Below are 21037 nucleotides of genomic sequence, written 5' to 3'. Positions count from 1 at the left end.
AGTAATTGTTGGGAGTTCGAATCCCGCTTTGTGCATGCAGCAACTCATTGGCCAGTATAGACCTTTAAATGGAGCTCAGATCTGCGACGGATTAGTTATTAACCTGTTGAGTCGGAACCGTTTGGATAAACCAAAAAAAAAATCCTAAGAAATAAGACAAAGTGCAGGGAACATCTATTTCATAATATTGAAGTTGTTTATGGGTGGACAAAAACTTCGAACACAGACAAATGAAAACCGTTGACATCAAATAGTATTGATTATTGAATTTTATGGAGTTTTGAATAATTATGTGTGGTTGAAACTGAATTATAAAAAATTATGTGTGTTTATGTAGAATAGGTATTTTAGGTATGCTGTTAGATGTAGTTGAATTTATTGATTTTTTTTGTGTAATTACAGATTTATTTGAGGTTGTCTTTTGGATAATTGATATTTTAACAATACTGAAGGAGAATATCAATTATGTATAAGCTATCTCAAAAACTTTTCTCTTCATTTGAATCGAGTTTGTAACATAACTGATAAAAAAAAAACAGATTAAAAGCAAACAATAGAATAGTTTAACAATACAAATATTATAAGATTAGAATGTACACAACATACAACATATAGTCCATATAGAACTAAAAAGTTGAATAATGTGCATAATATATATAACTTAAATTTTTTTGAAGATGATGAGTTGATAGCAGGATATTGCTTCACATCAAGACGTAGTATATAGGGATAAAAAAGGGAACCACAATAAATGTGATCACCAATTTTAATTCCACTTGCGAATGCTAATTTGGGATCAGAATAGTGACCAATTGGTTTTCCATCCAAATCTACAGATATAATTCCTTCATTTTTGTTACATACTTTGCAAACATTCCTAAAGCCTTCTGAATCAAAGGGTATCTGAATATTATATCCAGTTCTGGGGTTGATCCCTGCATTAATTCAAGTACAAAAAAAAAAGTATTATAATGTGTTATTTCTTCTTATAGGCATTGATACCAAAGTTTTAGACTATAAAAATTTGACTAAAAAATAATGTTTGCAGCATATAGTGATTTAAAGTTAAAAACAAAATACAAAATATATAGACAGAATTAAACTTGTTTTATATAATGATACGAAAATTCAGTTATAAAATTTTAAATCATTAGAAGCTAATAATAATAATTAAAAATGAGTAAAATTATAAGAAATTTTCAGATTAATTAAACCATAAAACATGGAGGAGGTCAAGGAAAAGGTTGACGGGTTATTGCTACTCTTTTTGGTATGAATAAAAATTATTAGCATAGAAGGAGATTGTCCCCTTATTTACATGAATATATAGAAGTTCCATTATTTACCACACAAATGCTATATATTTATATAGAAAAATATCTTTTAAAATGAGAAGATTAGTAAAATAATAAAATGAGATAATAATTACTATTAAATTTATAATTTTTATTATGTACGAGTTCTACTACTTTAAATATGATTATTAGATCTTTAATTTTTATTTTTATTTTTTTACTTTACCAACTTACCCATCACCAATAAAAACACCATACATATATAATTATGATTATTGAAGGTAAATATAATTAATGGTAAAAAGTAAAAGTAATTTTATTGAAATTGAGAATTGTTTTACCGAGCCCAGTCCAATCCAATATTAACCTTGTTCATCATAATGAATGTTATCAGGGTAGCCAGGTAGGTTATCACAGAATTTTTCAACACTTCCTTTCTTAGGGCCTTCTATGTAATATTTCTTGCACTTCATCCTGGATAGATAATCAAACAACCTTCAAATATATGCTCAATATACGGTTAATACAATATAATTTCAATGGAGTACAAGCCTTATTATTAATTTGCCCATATAAGTAATGCTAATAATTAATTAGACAATTTTCTTTTGAAAATGTACATTTCACGCATTTATTTAAATTACTAGAAGTGGTCTAATAGTGAGATATTTAGATAATATTACATGAGATGCTAGCTTCAAATTAAAATAAAGAAAAATGCTAGAGGACTATCAAAATTTATTATTTTTTGCCATTAATTAGCCATTAATATTTAAGAGCAAGGAATAAAATATATTGTCAGATTACTAGACTAAAGGAATTATATTAAAGGAATAGAGTTAATGGTAAAGAAATGGATAAAAACAATAAATTCTAATGACTTTCTAGCAACATGTATGATTAATAATTGTTTTAATTATAAATTATAATATGAAGGAAAAAAGATCCAAATGATGTGTATATATATGATTTTTTTTTCTTTTTGGTATTAGAGTCAATAACTAACTTTATAATACACTCTAAAGTCCATTGGCCCATTAAGATTGTTATTATTAGGATCATTACAAGATTATTAACAATCAATTAAGGGTACTTAGTCTATAAGCAAATGCTAATCATGGTGCAATACAAAAACTCTCTGAATATTCTTTATCTAAACACAAAAATTATTGGTCTTAAAAATAATTCATTCTATTATATTGCAAGTTATTAAGGTATAAACACCTATGGTATCCATTGCTATTTTCTTGTTTTTGTTTCTGTATACTTTTTCATAAAAAACCATAAACTTAAACAAAATAATTAAAGAGCTTAATTTTGATGCACTTAGAATGTAAAACGTTTTATACGATCATCCAATCACATTTACACTAATATCATATCAAAATTAAATCATAATATTTATATACCTTTACTTAAGTTCTAATGTTCTAATAGAATGTAAAACTTACTGAACACTTTCAAAGAAGATGACAAATTGCTGATCTGGTGAGACAGCAACACCATTGGGGAAGTAGAGATTATGGACAAGCACTTCTGTTTTCTTTGTTGTTGGATCATAACTCATGAATCTACCATGAGGCTTACCCTCCAACAAGTCTAAGAAGCGGTCCTTTAATAAGTACTTGTATGAAGCATCTGTGAAATAAATGGTACCATCTTTTGCTATATCAACACCATCCGTTAATTTGAATTTCAATCCATCAACCTCATCGGTAAGAAGCTCTACCTTCTTATCTTTTGTAATACTCAGCAATCCCTACATCATTAAATTAATTAAATTGAATTCTGAGTGTTCAGATCAGTGTTCACATTTTATAAGTTATTAGAAAGTGGCTATTATTGTCATCACACTGAATTATTTCTCAATTATTTGATCAAATGCTTAAGAACCGTAGCAGTGTTTTCTATACCTATATTGCTTTCATTGAATTAAACATGATATTATATAAGAAAACAATTGCAAATTTCGATATACCTGTCACATTATTCCTAAGACGACCAAATTTTGATATTCTAACTTGAGACTTTTTGCTTCTAAAAATCTCAAATGTGATATTTTATATTTTTATGCAATTGAGAATTAGTGGAATATACATTTTATGCCCCTTATATCAAAGAATCTGCTTGTGATGAGATGAATTTCCCAGAAAAAATACTACGAAAGGATGTATGATACTTACAACACATTCTCAGAACAGAGAGGAGGGTCAAGCATCCCTCCAAGACCCACAGCCAGCATATCCTTTAAGCTACATTCAATGTGCCTTCCCTTGAGTACAAAGTATCTTGGCTTTATCTTCCTTTCTAATGAATAGCTAAAATACTCTCGTATCGGCCTCTCCATCGACTTCACCAAGAATTCTATTTTTGGCCTCAAAACCTCCTCTATACTGTACCCGAGGAGCGGAGAAAACGTGCGCAATCTCTTTCTCCGAAAGTCCTAACTTCATCAGGTACATCAGCCTGCAGAACATCACAGATGAACTTATAAAAATATAGAGAATGTGGAAGGTATACAAATTACGATACTATAGAACTAATCTTTTTTTCAACTAGGTAGGATCAACTATATGCAGATGAAGCAATCTCAATTTGTTCAATCATAAACTGATGCAGTATGGTTTTATCAGTGTCCGTTACAAGTAATTCCGGATACTTTCTGATTACCCCAGGAAGATCAGAAAGGAATTCAATCTTCCTCTTAAGAGTTTTATTGATGCTGGCAGCGAGAAAGAATTCTCCCAACAATTTCTCTATCCAAGCCCATATTTTCAAAGAACAGAACAACCTGCAGACAACATGGAACACAAGCTTCTTAACTGGAACACAATAGTAGCTGCGGGCTTTTAGCAATAACCCTATCTAATTTATTTCCCTTAACTCCAAGATCAGCCAACTGATCCAGCATCGACTTCAGCTTGTCAGTTGAACAACCCAATAGGTATGGTTGGCCTCTGATTGCAGAGTCAATACATATCTTTCTAACCTATAATGAAGCAATCCTTTTGTTACTAGTCTAGTATTTCAACAAATAAATTTTCTAGTCATACTAACTCATCCATAAAACAAGTATCACTAGCATCAATGGATACAAGCACATAGGCATTCAATAAATTCAAATCATAATAATGCATGAAAAGGATCAAGCAACCAGCCAAAATCATGTGGATATGACATACTGCTAAAAAACTCCACATAATCTGATATAATTATGAAGATCCTAAAGAAACAACTACACAAAATTAAATCTGGTAAGTACTAATTAATTTTATAATTAGTTTTTGAAAAAGTTCTTACCATATTTTCTTGAATTAATCATACCACCAGCAACTTGTAAAATCCTAAAAGGTCAGATATTGGTTAACTTGATGCCTAAAACACTGCAATAGCACATCATACTAGAGTGTATGCCAACTAGGAATTTTGACAGCATTGACATGGTTGTGATTTATGATGCTAAGAAAGGATATTTAACTTGTAAAGTACAATGAAACGGGTTTATTTCAGTTTGGTATCTTACTCAATTTAAATTTTTTGGTCTCGCTGTAGAGTATGTTTAGGGAAGCACCACTTCAAACTAAAGTCCTATTTGATTTGAGTAATATTAGCTCAACTTACAGAAAGATAAAGTCACAATGCATATAATATCGATAGGCAGAGAAGCATTGGCCTTACAAAATGATACCTTCTCAGAAAGAAAAAATCCATGAACCTCCTCATAATTCTCTTGAATGCTTGTAGATAGAACCCAAGGATATCTGATCAACAACTTGATATAATCTTTATCCACCACATGAATCTGTAAAAGCATATATTATAGCAATTAAAACTTGGTCGAAAGTAGTTATGGTGCCAAAAGAGGATGGAAGGAAAGGAATAAACAAAATGTATGGCAGGATACCTGTTTCAAGGCGAGGAGTCTAGCTTTAAGGAGTTGAATATTCGAGAACAGAATAGGCGGAAAAGAGAGTATTATGGTTGTGATGTGAACTCTGGGGACTCCAATATTGTGGAGAAAATCGATAATAGGAATGATGTGGTTATCCAGTGAGAGTGAAAGCAAACGAGGAAAGGAATCAATCAAATGTGAAAGAGCAAGACATTTAAGCCTCAACGCCTGGCTTCAAGCTTCTCAAAGAAGGAGAGAGTATATGCGACGAATGTTGTTGATGAGGAGGTGATCAGCTTGATGGATGCAACCTTGTGCATGAGGGATGGGAGGTTCTGAGAGGAGAGATACCTAGCAAGAGTGAAGCCGAGACTCTCAAAGTAAGGGAGGCAATGTGAAGAAGCTTTTCCCTGAAGCCCAAGGAGGCGAGTGTTGGTCCAAATCCCTAACACTCTCCACCAACATGTTGGAGTAAGAGGGTGACTTGGATGCGATGGATGAGGACTCCTCCTCTGACACCCCTAATCCTTAAGTTCCCGCAGAACCACAATAACAACAAATGCTGCTGCCTCGTCTTGGCCCTGGTCTTCTTCTCTTTTCTAATCGAAAGTGAAAGGTTGGTGTACGTCTACATGCATTGCTCGACAGCAGAAGAAAACGATGAGACAACATGCTCACATCAATTTCAAGTTCATCAAAGCAGCATCTCTAGTCGGCACGGCAACTTGAGGCACACCACAGACATCTCTGATAATTGCAATTCAGGAGGAGGAAATCAAGATTTAAGAACCTAAGACTTTCTCTAGTAATATTGTCATAGTCGCAAGTCTAAGAAAATTAACAATTTCACCACAAAGCACATAGTAAATTAAAATAGCAGTACAAGTCACAACAAATGCATTCAAATCCTTAACTTAACAGCCAGAATCATCAACAATATCAAGATACTAACACCATAAACAATTCAAACAGACTAACAGGGTAACTCAATTGTGAGAACTGAAAAAGATGTGATGGAGAAGGAGAGTGGAGACGTACATGAAGCAGCGACGGGCCAAGAGCAGAGCTGTAGAGTGACGTCACGAATTGCTGCTCAAAATCGGGGAATGATGGGGGAGAAGCAGCGAAGCAAGAAGTTGAGATCCATAAATCCCAATTTCATGTACCTTGGAAGAAGATGAGGAATTGATTACACTCAAGGTTCTCAAAACCGAATCATAGCTATGGATGTTACCATTTCCAAAAAGTATGCAAGAGAAAATTCGTTCATGTGATAGCAATATCTCCAAATCAATTGCAGTTTTCATCAAGCATGTTGTCAGTTGTTGTAATTAAGTAGTTGCAAATTTCAGTATCAAAACCTGGTAAGCGATTCGCCTATGCCACTCATGAACATCTTTTCCAATCCAAGCCATTGTGAGTTCTGGACCACATCTTGAGACTCCAAGGGACTCAACAGCTTTAGAAAAGCTCCTAGCAGATTCATGCAATACCGAAACAATGTACTCCACTCTATTAAACTCCACTCCCTCAATACAAGAAAAATGAGTCTTAACTGATTCGGCGAGCGATGAGAATTCCCTTAAGGATGTGTAATATCTAGACAAGGACCCAACCAACAGGCCATTATTCAAAGAGCCCTCTACTTTCTTCAACTTGGCATGTTGAAGGGAATAGACAATTAAATTCTTTCTGATATCTAATCCGAAGGATCTGCAGTTAGATATGAGCTTCTTGAACTTGTAGATTTGCCGTGTTAGAAATGCATAAAGAGTTATACAAATGAAATCATATACATCAGAAATCAGTTTCAGGGAACACTTCAACTTCACATCATTATGCACTGTGTCTAATGTACAATTAAGAATAATAACAAGGTAATAAAACATAAAGGAAGAAAGGAAGCTTACAAGTGATGAAACAGTTGATGCTGCATATTGAAAGGTGTAGCCATGGAAGATAGAAAATGGTATATCAAAATAATAATGATAATGATACAAATAAGGGAAGAAAACAAACACCACCCTTCTCTAGAAAACTATAAATAAGTGCAAGCATTAAAGCGATGTCATCGAGGCACAGAAAGAAAGAGAGATAGTTAGGTACAAATAAATAACCATTTTGCTTACAAGTACAAGAAAAGACGAGTTTAAAACATACCTTATGCTGTTATTACAAATTCCCTTTGGATTTAACTCCTGACATTTACCTTTTTCCTTAGCTAAGGTTTTTAGTAACCTTGTGATAATCATAGGATTCATGTGTGAACTATGAACATGTTTCCAGATTCAAACACCCATTTGGACTTTGGTGTCAATCAATTTTCTAATTCTTATGAGTTTGTTGTATTCATGGTTTTGGTCATTCAAATTTTGTTTCTTTATTTGTCTAATGTTAAGAGTATGCTATTCTTTTTTCCCTTTTTTCTTACTCCACAATCCACATCGAATCAAACTCATATCTTTATGAGATCAGAAAAAATTCTTTATCAAATATATGAATAATCTCTATTGACGCTTCACTTCCTATCCCCTAAAAAGAGAAAGGGAAAAGAAAACCCATAAGAAAAAAAAAACTTCTTGCAAGAAATATTTAGTTAATCAGATCATGTAATTGTCTTGGTTATGATGATAAAATTGCAGCAACTTAATAATCCTAACGTCATTTCATAATGGATTTCAATTGTGCAAAGAATTCTACTACCTCTATGAACAAACGTTGACCGGATAACGACAAGAGAATTTGTTTGGAAACACATCTTATTCGGTACAAAATTGTTCTGAACTTGAAGTACAAAATTGATACTCAGAAAAACCTATCATTTGCCTTTCCCAGACTACATCAGTTTTCAGGAGCAAGATCCTCAAATCAACTACCACTTTGCATTATTGGGATAAACTCTTTCCCATCAATTTTTGTTCCCAGCCACACTCTCCTCGGTATACCATTGCTAACTTACAGGTTTATCCTCTCGTGTGAAAATTTTACAAGACCCTATCATGTGTTAGTTTTTACCACTGAACTAGATACTTTTATCGGTCCCATACTTGACTCCATCTATCAAAGGTGAAAATTGGAGCATGACATGGTTTTGTAAAATTTTCACGAGAGGAATCGAATGACAAACTAAAGAAATGGCATTGCCAAACTTATCCCAAAAGTAATATACATTGTTAAATCTTTGGGTTCATTGGTCTTTCAAATTATCAATCCTCTCAGTGGGTTTCCCTTCAGGAGTTTCTCCATTTCTTTCCTTAAAACCAAGTTCTGCCAAGTCCTGCTTAGCCATTAGGTTCCTGTAAGAAGTAGAAGCCAATGAATAAGAACCATGTATACCAAAAATAATGCTAACAGTAATCATGTATCAATAATATACGCTGAGCATGGAAACAGATAAAGATGACCAATAAAACTTTCCAAACATTACATTTCACCATGAGAAATACTTTGGATTATGTGAAGTTAGATTCCATCTTTCCTTTGTAAAATTTTCTGCGAAAATCTCCCATGTTGCCAAACTCCTATGCGAAGAGAACAACTAAAACTGAGTCTTAAAAGCCTGAAAAACAATTTTGCGTCCATTGAAGAAAGAACCTTCTTCAAAACTATTGGTTGTTTTACCTTTCATCTTACAATAACCTTATGCCTTAATATACACCTTTTTTCTGATCACATTAACTCTTTAAGAACTGCTCCCTAATCTTTTAACTTTGGGACAAGGTCATCAAGGAGATTGGTAATTAGCAAATTCGTGTGACCGTATTATTATACTTTTTTTTAGTCACATGCTCAATTAGACACGAATTTAATGGCATTGGTCACTCCTTTTCCCATTCTCAAAACTGCATGCTCACTCAAACAGATCACAAAAACTTTAGAATGATTATTCCAAATCCGCTGAATATGAGTTTTTTAGAATGCCACACACTAATTGAGTTACACCACAATGTTGTGCTCCAAAGATTAAAAAGAAACAGTGCACTAAAAACATTCCAACTTAAGCTAACCTACACAAAGAAAAACACTAGAGCCAATCAAATATGATATCGATAACACAGAAAAGCCAGACTCACTTTTCCATTCGGCACTGCAAGTACTTTTTTGAGAAGTCCCTGCATTTTTCAGACTGGTGACCCGCAGTTTTCAGACAACCCAAATATTCTTTCTTCTCCTGAAACAAACGCAACACACAAAAAATTGATGAGAAATAATTTATCCCCCTAACAATTCCTTGTAAACATCTTCCTTATTACCAAATAAGGGAAGAATTAATTACTTTCTAATATATGGATTGTATCAACATATTGATTGTATCAATTTTAGCATTAAGGAAACATTTACTCATTATCGATTCGACTAATCGTCCAGAAACAAATACACAAGTTGCAACGGCTTATTCCTCGAAATTCAACTATAACCATAGATATAATATAGGTTAAGACTAGTTGCAGATCGAGAAACTAAGATTAAAGCATTACCAGGTCACATAAATGCATGTGGTCTAATGGGAAAATACCCTTTTCAGGAGGCACTGGACGGAGCCCTCTATTGCCACCAAATGCGCCACCTATTAAAATCAATAAGTGTATCAAACCAACTATCAATTATTTTCTTCACTATTTCACCAAATTCACACGATAGAAGAAAAAATTCGTATTTGAAGAAACATAAATTTAAGCAAAAGTTCCTCAAGCGCTTCAATTAAAATCCAGCTAGTGCTTATATAAATCACTTAAACCCTAATAATAATAAAAAACTTGGTGAGGAATAGAATAAGCAAATGGTACCTGCACTCATTTGTAGGAATGGAAAAGGTTTCGCAGAATCGGAGTCGGAGAGAGAGGAGTTTTGAAGTGAGGTGGAATTTGGAGAATACTGTGTTGAGCGCGGGAGCTCCGTCCGAAGAGAAGAAAGAGGCACTGTTTTGTAAATTAAGAATTATATAAATTTATTTAAGATATATATTGGATCAAAAAAATTTTGGAAGTTTAGTAAATGCCAACAACAGAACCAACTGCAACAACTAAAAAACTTCATGCCAACAATAACTTCAGCATCACTACAACAATAACTTCAGAATCCAATTTCAGAACACAAACTCAGCTCAGAATCTTAAAATTTAACTAGAAAATAAATATGAAACTGAAGAAGAAGTGGCCTACCGGTGAGACGCCAAGGGAGGAACGGCGGTGACAGAGTGAGCTCGGAGGAACACGGCGCTGACAGTGACCTCGTAGAGATAGAGAGAGAGCTTGAAGAGAGAGACGCCGGGAACAGAGCTCGTTACGGCGAGGAGACGACAGACGAGCAGGAGCAGTTCGCGACGGCAACGAGAAGAGCTCCGAGCAGAGATTCCACGGCGAGGAGAAGAGGGTGAGTGGCAGAGACGTTCGGAGACGGCACCCTCTGTCAGTCAAATTCCGGCGGCGACGGTGAGCTCTGGCTGGCTGATGAGTGTTGATGATGAGTTGATGAATTGCAGGACTGGGGAGGCCTTTACACTAACAGGAATTTTTTTATTTTTGTCATTGGGCCTAACCGAAAAAGCCCAAATTTCTTGAATTGGCCCAAACTGACCGGAAATGAGAATCCATTTCTTTTTTTTTTATATATGAAGACATTCTTATTATAAATTATAAATTATTTAATGTTTAACGGTAAATGGTCTCAAATATCCATTATGAGATTAACATATCATCAAATTTTAAAAATAAAAATGTTATGAAATAAATTTTTGAAAAATGCCTCAAACAATTTATTTATAATTATTAAATGTTGAAATACTTCGTTAAAAAGACATTGTAAAAAATAATATTTAAATTAAGTAAATTACTAAAAATGATAAAGTACATAATTTTTCTTCGATTATCACATTAAAAATAGTAGTTGCTTTTGTAATTATTAGTATTATTATTATCATCATCATCATCATAAAAACAAATATTACACATTATATAATAACAATTTTAATACTTTAATCTAATAATTATTTTAGTACCTTAAAAAATTAAAAAAAATAATAAAAAAGACAACATAACCGACATGACCATGTTATACTAGTAAATTATAATATCAACAATGGTGGAAGCAGCCCACGTTGAGAATAAACAAATAACAACAATAGAAAATAAAGAGAGAGAAAAATCAATTAATGGTATCCTAACGTATAGCGCACTTATAAATACCTTCATTGCCTTAATCATATTGACTCATCACTCAAAACATTAGTCTTCTTCTTCTTCTTCCTTACTCTCAAAAAAATGTTAAACGCCAAATTGCCTTATTTACTTTCTCTAACCTTATTATTGTTGTTGCTTGGTGCCAAGGCAGAACAATGTGGTAGACAAGCAGGTGGAGCATTATGCCCTAACAATTATTGTTGTAGTCAATTTGGTTGGTGTGGTGAGACAGATGATTATTGTTTAGCAAGTAAAGGTTGTCAAAGCCAATGTAGGGGTCCACCAACACCTTCACCACCACGACCACCATCACCGGCGCCACCCGGTGGCGACGTTGCAAACGTCATTAGTTCCTCTATATTTGATCAAATGCTTAAGTACCGTAACGATCCACGGTGTCATGCCAATGGATTCTATACCTATAATGCTTTCATTACCGCCGCTCGATCTTTCAACGGCTTTGGCACTACCGGCGACGATGCCACTCGCAAAAAGGAGGTTGCGGCTTTCTTGGGTCAAACTTCTCATGAAACTACAGGTTAATCTAGCTCTAATAATAAGATCATATATATTATTATATCCACTTGGTGAGAAAATTTACATGAAAGCGATTTGGATATTATATTTAAAACATGATATATTATATTTAAGGAAAAGTATAAGGAACTAAAAGTTTATCACCCAAAAACTAAACAAAACTATATTAATTTATATCAATAATTAATTAATTTTAAATTTTTTAAATTCAAAATCTAAAAAATTTTAAATTAATTAAATAAACCTAATTAAAATCTATAAAAACATTTCTCTTTTTTCTCACATTAATCTATCCACTTTTAACAATCACAAATTCAAAAAATATATAAAAAATATCCATTTAATATGAAAAAGAAATATTCTAATACTTAGTAGAAGAAATATCTATATATATTAACTCGTAAAAATTTTAAATTTATCCAAAAGATATTTGGCTGGATTTTGGCGTGCATCGTGGATATGGATGACTTCTAATCTATTTCTTTATGTAACATAGATATATACACAGTTTCATTCAACAATCACAATCAACTTTTACATATTTTAGGTAGCTAGAAACTAAAGCCTCCATTACGTATATATAAATTATTGTCTTTATTTTCGAGTGAATATATGAAATTATGAATAGTACATTATTGATCATATGGTTATTATTATTAATATTATTATTATTAACTAATTAATTAATTATATATGTAAATGTTTTAAATAATTAGGAGGATGGGCAAGTGCTCCTGATGGACCATACGCTTGGGGATATTGCTTTCTCCAAGAAAATAGCCAGTCAGATTATTGTAGCCCCTCTGCACAATGGCCATGTGCTCCTGGTAAAAAATATTATGGCAGAGGACCAATCCAAATCTCCTAGTAAGTTTTCTACTATAGCATGCATGAAGTTACCAATTAATCTTGTCTAAAACTATCATTAAAAAAAATCTTGTCTAAAACAGTTAACAATTTTTTTATAACAAGTAACAACATATAATAAAGTATTATCCTACTAGGTAAACTATGATTAATTATATAGATTAAATGATGTTAGTAAATTTTATTATGTTATATGTCTACAATAAAACTATTTATATATAGATTTCTTTAACAATATAATCTTCTTAGCTCTTTTTATATTTTTTGTCATTTGTCTATATTTCATCTGATGCATCATTCTAATTAAATTTTTGTCAAATATTTTTTTCACATATCCAAATAATTTGAGATGATATTCTACACATATTTTTTGAACAATAAACATTATTTATTTAATCATTCATCCATCTTAGCGTCATTATTTTTGCCACATTTAATTTATGTTCTTGCTTACCTGCCTTTTATTATGAGTCAACTTACACACTTTTTGTCATATATAAAATCTGACATATTTTATCATCACTTTGACCATTCTTTTTAAAAAATTGAATATAGAGAGAGAGAAAGAAAGAGACTAAATTGAATTAAATAAAATTATGCAAATAATTTATTTAATATATATAGATGTGTAATATGATATTGTTAATGTGTGACATGTTAATATGATAATGTGATGTTACTAATCTTTATTAAATTCTTACAGCAACTTCAACTATGGACCAGCTGGTAGAGCTATTGGTGTAGATCTTCTTAACAATCCTGATTTAGTGGCCACAGATCCAGTAATTTCATTCAAAACAGCCATATGGTTTTGGATGACACCACAAGGAAACAAGCCATCAAGTCATGATGTTATCACCGGAAGATGGACACCGTCCGATGCTGACAGGGCGGCCGGCCGAGTCCCCGGATATGGTGTGATCACAAACATAATCAATGGTGGGCTTGAATGTGGGCATGGGCCGGATGCTCGGGTCGAAGATCGGATCGGATTCTTTAGAAGATATTGCCAATTGTTGGGAGTGAGCCCTGGGGATAATTTAGATTGCAACAACCAAAGGTCGTTTAATTTAGGTATCCAAATTGCTAGCTCGTGATAATTGCAAGTGTCACTACAAAAAATAAGGAGTTTAGCTACGGAAATAAAATCGTTAATGGTCCATGATATAATGATTTTACCACTTATATAATCGCATTAGTGTGGTTGACTTATTAATTAAGAAAAGATTATTATGAGTGTTGTGGATTGGAATTAGGGTTGTTATTGAGTTTGTCATGTAATTTTATTTTCATGTTTATTGCTTAGCTTGTTAAGGCGTGTATGATGTGTGATTTTCTATATGAAATAAATGGTTGTATCTTTTATGTTTTTCCATTTGAGAGTCATATTTTATGGTATTTAATTGTTTAAAAAAAAATTGCTCCTATTTTATAAGAAATCGTGATGTAAACAAGTGTTATGATTATCGTAAAATCACTTTTTTTTTTTAACTTTTAAGTGATTTGTAATATTAAAAAATATTACTAATAAAGAGAAAATTAAAGCTTTTGATTTATCGATATTTCTACTAAATTTTAATAATATGGTGCTTTATTAGTTAATACTACTTTTTTTTAGAAAAATTTAAAATTTGTTTGACACCCTAAAGAAGTGCAGAGATGTAAATCAAAATGTGGCAATCGTATGATTCAAGATGAAACAGAAATTAAACAATACAATCATTTAATCAAGACTTTTAATGATGAACAACAGTCTAATTTTAATTATGAATTGCGACCTCCGTTTAGATAATTTATAAGTTTACACTGTGATGGCCAATGGCAAAATAAATTATAATAGAAAGATTTATGTATTTTTAATCTTAGTTATTTATATAATAAGATCTAATGGCTGGCTTAGATCGACGATCCCTTAGTTTTTCTTAATTGATGAAAATTGACCCTAATTTTGGCCTTTCATTTCAGCCCTAATTAGTTCAATAAACAACAGTGATTAACATCTTGAAACGCATACTGTCAATTAACTTTCTATGCCATTCTCATTTAATGCTCATCACCCATCAGGCCACATGAAAATACTTTCTGTTGAAAATTCTTTTTAATGGTGCATAACTAATACATATATATATATATCTTAGTGTTTAAGATTCGACATCTAAAATTCGGTCTGAATTTGAGATATATTTTGTCGGATTTAAATTTGTTATTTTTTTATTCGATATTATTTTTGGATTAGAGAGACTCGGTACAAAGTTATTTTTTATAATAAAAAATATATTTTAAAGTGAAATTAGTGATGTTATATTATATTTTTTATATTTTAATTAATATTTTTTATATTATACGATACTATTTTTATTTTAAAATAATTTATTTTAATATAAATATAATATAACATTTGTTAAATTTAATTTTTTAAAATAAAATTTTATTATTTTATTGTATAAAATTTACAAAATTATATATACTAATTTTATATCAAATCTAATTCGATTTATTTCGGATCATTTTTGGATTTGGATTAAAATAAATTTTGTGACTTTTTAGAATCGTATCTAGATTTACTTAAACCTAACCTGACCATACTGATAAACATTTTTGGACTATAGTATCTAAAGTTTAGTAAAAATTATTTTTTAATTTAAAATAACCATTGAAATATGTATGTGGAGTCTTTTTTTACAATTAGCTACTATAAAAAATATTTTTTAAAATAATTAAATATATTTAATAGTGATCATTGAAAACAAATTAATGATTCAAAGATATTCTTTTTTTCTGCATTATTACATTAATAATAATTTACAAAATTAACAAATTCAGATACAAACAAATTAAACATCAGTCTGACCTATAATACAAGTGAAAGCAGCCACTCCCCATTGTTTTTTTCTAAGTGTTGGAAGCAGCCCATGTTCATAAAATTAAACAAACACACAAATACTTCATAACCCCAAGATGAGTTATCATCCTATGATAACTCACCTATAAGTACTTCATAACCCCAAGGAAACTAACACATCACAAACACACACATATATATAAATTAAACCATCTTCTTCACACTACTCTCATAAAAATGAATTACACCAAAATTCTTAATCTTATGCTAAACCTATTAATATTAACATTATTTTTGTTACATGGTGGCACAGCTGAACAATGTGGCAGCCAAGCTGGTGGTGCATTGTGCCCTAATAACTTGTGTTGTAGCCGGTGGGGTTGGTGTGGTACCGGTGATGATTATTGTTTAGTGGGCAATGGCTGCCAAAGCCAATGCAAAGATTCTCCGACACCAACACCTACACCGCCGACGCCGACGCTGTCACCGGTGGCATTTCGAACTATATTAGTTCATCTATGTTTGATCAAATGCTTAAATACCGAAATGATCCAAGGTGTCATGCTTAAATACCGAAATTATTATTATTATTATTATTATTATTATTATTATTATTATTATTATTATTAAAATGGTCTTATTTTAAAATTTAAACAATCATCTGATCTTAAGTGTATAACAAAAATTAATTACTAAATTTGAAATTATTTTTAAAAAAATTTTAAATAAATAAAAAGAAGTACATAAATAATTATATCTCTAATAAAATCAACTATCTGTATAAAATATATATTAAAATGAATTAAATAATACACATATTTATACACAATACATAATAATAAATTTAACAATAGATTTTAATATATACATAATATTTTTGTATTTTAAATAATGATTTTTAAATCTCACCATCATAATTTTTTGATGAATTAGATAAATTTTCTGTTAATAGTAGTCAAGATTCAATAACAGTAAAAATAAATATATAATAATTAATTTAATAATTAATTTTTAATACAGCCAGTATTTTCGTGACATATATCTGTTCACAAAATCTTAGTTGAGTTTTATATGTGACGATTACTAAGAAGACGACAAACATTCCCTTTAATAAGCTAATCTATGCCTCAAATGGATATTATTATATTTAGCTTATATTTTAAAAAAAAATCCTTTAATTATCGAAAAGCCCGTCTAAAAAATTAAAAAAATAGTTAATCTATTAGATGATGTTAATATGTTATTATCACATGGATCACGGATGAATAGTTTATTTCAAGATGTACGAAGGTACATACTGTCATTCAAGCAGTCTCACAATGCAATGTTTTGAGCTCTTTTATTGTTCTAATTCCAATGAGTGGCCATGTGCTCCTGGTAAACAATATTATGGAAGAGGACCCATCCAAATCTCTTAGTAAGTTTATTTACTACACTATGGACCAATCTGTTTTTTTTTTTTAATTTGGACTATCAAATAGATATATTATTGTCATATATACAAAAATAATATTTAATTACTAGTATTTTTTTTCACAATATTCCTTTAATCTAATATGCTAAAAATTAATTTGTTGTAAATCTAAACTCTATTTAAAAAATTAGATGGGTTGAATCGAAAAAGAGTTATTTCTACGAGTAATAGGCTAAAATTCGAGTAAAGAAATTTTAAACCCACAAATTAAATAATATACGACGATAAAATTTTCGGGATATTTTACACCAGCAAATAGAAATAAATAAAACTTAAATCCTATCATACTCTACTAAATTCTGTCTCTAATCCTTTGTTTAAGATTAGTAACAAATACTTATCATTTTGTCAAATAATTGTATTTAAACAAAAAAGCAAATAACTTATGGTGTTTTACATTGTTAATGTCACATGTTATACATGATGTTGCTAATAATCTTTTAAATTAATATCGTACAGCAACTTCAATTATGGGCCAGCGGGTAGAGCTATTGGTGTAGATCATCTCAACAATCCTGATTTAGTAGCCCAAAATGCAATAATTTCATTCAAGATGGAGTTGAGTGTGGACATGGGTAGGATGCTAGGGTTGAAGATCGGATTGGATTTTACAAGAGATATTGTGGCATATTTGGAGTTAGAACAGAGGATAACTTAGATTGCTATAACCAAGCATCATTTGGCAATAGTTTGTTAATTAAGCAAGTTGTATAAGTAATAAACATTATCCGATCCGTGCTTTAATTTCAGTGTTTTTTGCAATAAAACTTAGTGTTGTCCATTGGGATTAGGGGTTATCATCAAGATTTTTTAATGTTCTATGTCATCTTTTGTACGAAATAAAGAGTTGTATCTTTTGTTTTTGTATTATTTGAAGAATAAATTCTTATAGTGATTCCTGAAATTTACGTAATTATCTAATTTATTTCTCGACGCCCTCATTTACTATAATAATGATCTTCCATATCAAATTTCGAGTACCATAATAATTTTTGAGATTTTTTTCGGTTAATTCAGTTGTCGAAGTGCTAATATAGCTATTTTTTATCACGCTGAATTGTCTTAACAACTAGCTGACGTAGATAAATTTTAATTAAATTCAATTTATTCCCTCTCCAATTATATAACCCTAAATCATTTCCAAATATTCAGAGTGTATTTGTGACTATCTTGCGGTTATTTTTGTTGTTTCAATTATTTACTATCATTTTTTATATCTTGCGACTTTGATGGACAAAATTAATTATAGTGTCAAAAAAACTATGAACAAATATCATTCATTCATATAGTTCATATAATACATTCATTACATAGATTGACCAACAATAAATTCCATTCACACTTTACATAACATCACTACAAAGAACGCTACTATTAAAAATAGAATCAAAACAACGAACCAAATGAATAATAATTTTTTTTTTACTCTTAACATCATTTTGCAACTTTCCAAGTCTCCATCAAACAAAGTTCATTTTCAGTTTACCATTCTCACTATTAGGTTTTAGTTTTCCACCTTCCTCTTGTTCAATATTCGCTCACACAAATAATCCACACCACTTATCTGAAATCAATCAAAAATTAAAAAATGCTTAAAAGAGGGGAAAGAACTAACAAATCAACATAGAGAACTAACTTTTTTGCTTATATTATAATTAGAACAACAACAAAAAAATTTGTTTGAATTCGAATCTGTCCCAGATCACCACAAAATCGGATGAAAGCCACAACCACATCATTTCGGTGTAACACCCTACCACACTGAACTTTACGCTTAAGCCGTAAAACAGAAATGGTGTGGTATTACGACCTCTAAAATAAGATGTGTACATATAATAGTAGAAAGATTATAATATACTAGCAGTCTTGAAGAACAGATGAAATAAAAGCGCAACGCTCAAGAAACTGTTGGGTATATTAGTATGAGAAGATGACAAAATCTTATATTTGTGTTTTCAAGGCACGATTAGATCGCTTTCTTTAGAGAGATATTTGTCCCCACATTTAGTTGCTATAGGGTTGATGACAATACTCTCCCAGGATACAATGAAACCTAAGAATTTCTTAATTAACAATAGTAAGAAATTCTCAACTCTCTTGAACAAAGAAAATCTCTTAATAGTTGAGTAACATGTACACTTAGTACTTCATACCTGAAATAGTGGACAAGAATGTTAGAATATTTGTTAGAATATTATAATTAGAGTAACAAATCACAGGATATCAGAGATAATCAAGGAAAATCAATTATATTTATTTAGAATACTTTCTGTATTTAGTTTCCTAGAATTCTATATTAAGAGAGTGATTGCAAACAAAGTATATAGAAGAAAATACATTGAAAACCTTTTCCTGCTTTCCTCTCTGTTACCTTTGCTTGTGTCTAACCTTTCCTAACCCTCGATATCATCTCAAGATGGTATCAGAGCGGTGTTAGATCCTGGGAACCCAGAAACCAACATTATTGTTTCAATACCCTAAACACCAAAAAATCCAAAAAAAATGTCATCTTCAGGGGATGAAATTAGCAACAACATGAACCAAAACCAGAGTAACTCCTCAATCATTACTGATGAGCTAATTTTGCAAATTGCAAATATGCTTCGTAATGGCCTAGGAATTCAGCAAACACAAGCCAATCCTGACAATTTGTCAATTGGTTTTAAATTAAATGGAGACAATTATCCATTGTGGGCAACACTTATGAAGAAAGCTATCGATGGCAGAGGAAAGAAAAGCCATCTAACAGGTATTCCTCCTGCACCAGAAGAGAGAGAACCAGAATATGAAAAATGAAAACAGGCAGATCAAGCTGTCTTTACCTGGATAATTCAAAATATTGAGACGAGTTTGATGACCAATGTCTCCCAATTCCCAACCGCAAAGGCTTTATGGGAGGGATTGGCTACAACCTATGGGAGCGGCACAGACCCAGTACAAATCTACGATTTACACCGAAAAGCAAACACACAAAAACAGGGACAGGATACCCTAGAAGAATTCTGGATAAATTACAGGCTATATGGATGGCTATTGACAGAAAACAACCTAATCCTATGAAGTGCTTAGATAATATTGCAATTTTCAACAAAATTAAACAAGAACAGAGACTATATCAATTCCTAACAGGGATAGATGAAAATTTTGAAGCCATTAGAAGAGATCTTTTGATGCAAGAGAAGACCCCTTCAGTGGAGTTCGCCTATGCTGCCGTCAGAAGAGAGGCGGCCCGACTCCAGATTTTGAAGCCTACCACCAGCAGCAGAGGGGACACATCATTAGGGGAGGTCGGAATCAGCTTAATCGCAAGAAATAGACCACATGGACAGGGATAGAATCGCTCAGAAACTGCCAGACGGCGTTCATCACAGCGAGACAAAGAAGACAAAAGCCACCTCTATTGTACTCATTGCGGAATGAAGAAACACACCAAGGAGACTTGCTTCAAAATTGTGGGTTATCCCGAATGGTGGGAAGATCCCAAACCAAAAAATTGCAAGGCCGCCACCATAGTGGGCACTCCGCAGACCACCAGCAGCAACGGTGGTGACGCATGAAGAGAGGAAGAAACAAAATCAGCAGTTGTTCATGGAAAAGCCGCGACCACTCATAGAGGTAAAAGAAGAGAGGATGTGGCGCATAAGGGAGAAGGAAATGGAAGTTCAGAAGAGAATGGGAACCCTAATGGGTCTCTTGAGCAAAATGGCCCACTAAAAAAGAAAGCCCAAATTCCTTCTCCCTATGACCCAGCCGAAAGCCCAAAATCTTTTAAAATATCCTAATCAGAAAAATATACCAGCCCAGAAAAATCTGATCAGTGGATTTTTTATTGTGGGGCCACTGACACCATGACCCATGATCCTCATGACTTTGACAGCCTCTCCACACCTGTTAAAACTCATATTCAAACAGCCAGTGGAAAATTAATTGCGGTTCAATGAGAAGGCTCCA

At 31.9% G+C, this 21037-nt stretch overlaps 3 protein-coding genes and 1 pseudogene across 5 annotated transcripts; 1 reads left to right on the top strand and 3 right to left on the bottom strand.

The window, feature by feature from the left end:
• Nucleotides 1-540: 540 nt before the first annotated feature.
• On the bottom strand, nt 541-3642 carry LOC112805304 (protein STRICTOSIDINE SYNTHASE-LIKE 7-like; annotated as a pseudogene).
• LOC112797086 (uncharacterized) lies at nt 3484-7567 on the bottom strand. Of its 3 annotated transcripts, none has more exons than XM_072237682.1 (6): nt 7348-7567; nt 6549-6900; nt 6226-6353; nt 5200-5934; nt 4984-5097; nt 3484-4284 (listed from the first exon to the last, which is right to left on the bottom strand). In XM_072237682.1, exons 1-3 carry the CDS (start codon nt 7446-7448, stop codon nt 6267-6269), a joined length of 540 nt encoding a protein of 179 aa, XP_072093783.1. In that variant the 5' UTR covers nt 7449-7567; the 3' UTR covers nt 3484-4284; nt 4984-5097; nt 5200-5934; nt 6226-6266. The 3 variants fall into 3 exon arrangements, 1 of the variants encoding a protein (XP_072093783.1); XR_011882370.1 differs by lacking the exon at nt 7348-7567 and adding an exon at nt 7098-7267 and having other exon boundaries at nt 3939-4284; nt 6549-6926; XR_003199580.2 differs by lacking the exon at nt 7348-7567 and adding an exon at nt 7098-7249 and having other exon boundaries at nt 3939-4284.
• Nucleotides 7568-7928: 361 nt separating this feature from the next.
• LOC112797078 (uncharacterized) lies at nt 7929-10679 on the bottom strand. The gene is made up of 5 exons (XM_025839837.3): nt 10350-10679; nt 9975-10106; nt 9666-9754; nt 9261-9358; nt 7929-8483 (listed from the first exon to the last, which is right to left on the bottom strand). Exons 2-5 carry the CDS (start codon nt 9982-9984, stop codon nt 8375-8377), a joined length of 306 nt encoding a protein of 101 aa, XP_025695622.1. The 5' UTR covers nt 9985-10106; nt 10350-10679; the 3' UTR covers nt 7929-8374.
• Nucleotides 10680-11383: 704 nt separating this feature from the next.
• On the top strand, nt 11384-14143 carry LOC112797040 (endochitinase). Its single transcript, XM_025839789.2, has 3 exons — nt 11384-11904; nt 12620-12770; nt 13474-14143. The coding sequence occupies exons 1-3, from the start codon at nt 11448-11450 to the stop codon at nt 13865-13867; spliced, it is 1002 nt and encodes a 333-aa protein (XP_025695574.1). The 5' UTR covers nt 11384-11447; the 3' UTR covers nt 13868-14143.
• The last annotated feature ends 6894 nt before the right edge of the window (nt 14144-21037 follow it).

Source organism: Arachis hypogaea, chromosome 1, assembly GCF_003086295.3.
Source record: "Arachis hypogaea cultivar Tifrunner chromosome 1, arahy.Tifrunner.gnm2.J5K5, whole genome shotgun sequence".
In the NCBI taxonomy this organism is placed as follows: Eukaryota; Viridiplantae; Streptophyta; class Magnoliopsida; order Fabales; family Fabaceae; genus Arachis; species Arachis hypogaea.
This window is presented reverse-complemented; position numbering and strand designations above follow the sequence as displayed.

Coding starts and splice junctions, on each gene's coding strand:
- LOC112797086 (XM_072237682.1), bottom strand. CDS start 7,448: ATGAATCCTATGATTATCACAAGGTTACTAAAAACCTTAGCTAAGGAA. Junction 6,901..7,347: donor ATTTGTAATAACAGCATAAG/GTATGTTTTAAA, acceptor ATCTAACTGCAG/ATCCTTCGGATTAGATATCA. Junction 6,354..6,548: donor ATAGGCGAATCGCTTACCAG/GTTTTGATACTG, acceptor TCTTCTTCCAAG/GTACATGAAATTGGGATTTA.
- LOC112797078 (XM_025839837.3), bottom strand. Junction 9,359..9,665: donor ACATGCATTTATGTGACCTG/GTAATGCTTTAA, acceptor CGTTTGTTTCAG/GAGAAGAAAGAATATTTGGG. Junction 8,484..9,260: donor TTGCAGTGCCGAATGGAAAA/GTGAGTCTGGCT, acceptor TACTTCTTACAG/GAACCTAATGGCTAAGCAGG.
- LOC112797040 (XM_025839789.2), top strand. CDS start 11,448: ATGTTAAACGCCAAATTGCCTTATTTACTTTCTCTAACCTTATTATTG. Junction 11,905..12,619: donor AACTTCTCATGAAACTACAG/GTTAATCTAGCT, acceptor TTAAATAATTAG/GAGGATGGGCAAGTGCTCCT. Junction 12,771..13,473: donor GGACCAATCCAAATCTCCTA/GTAAGTTTTCTA, acceptor AAATTCTTACAG/CAACTTCAACTATGGACCAG.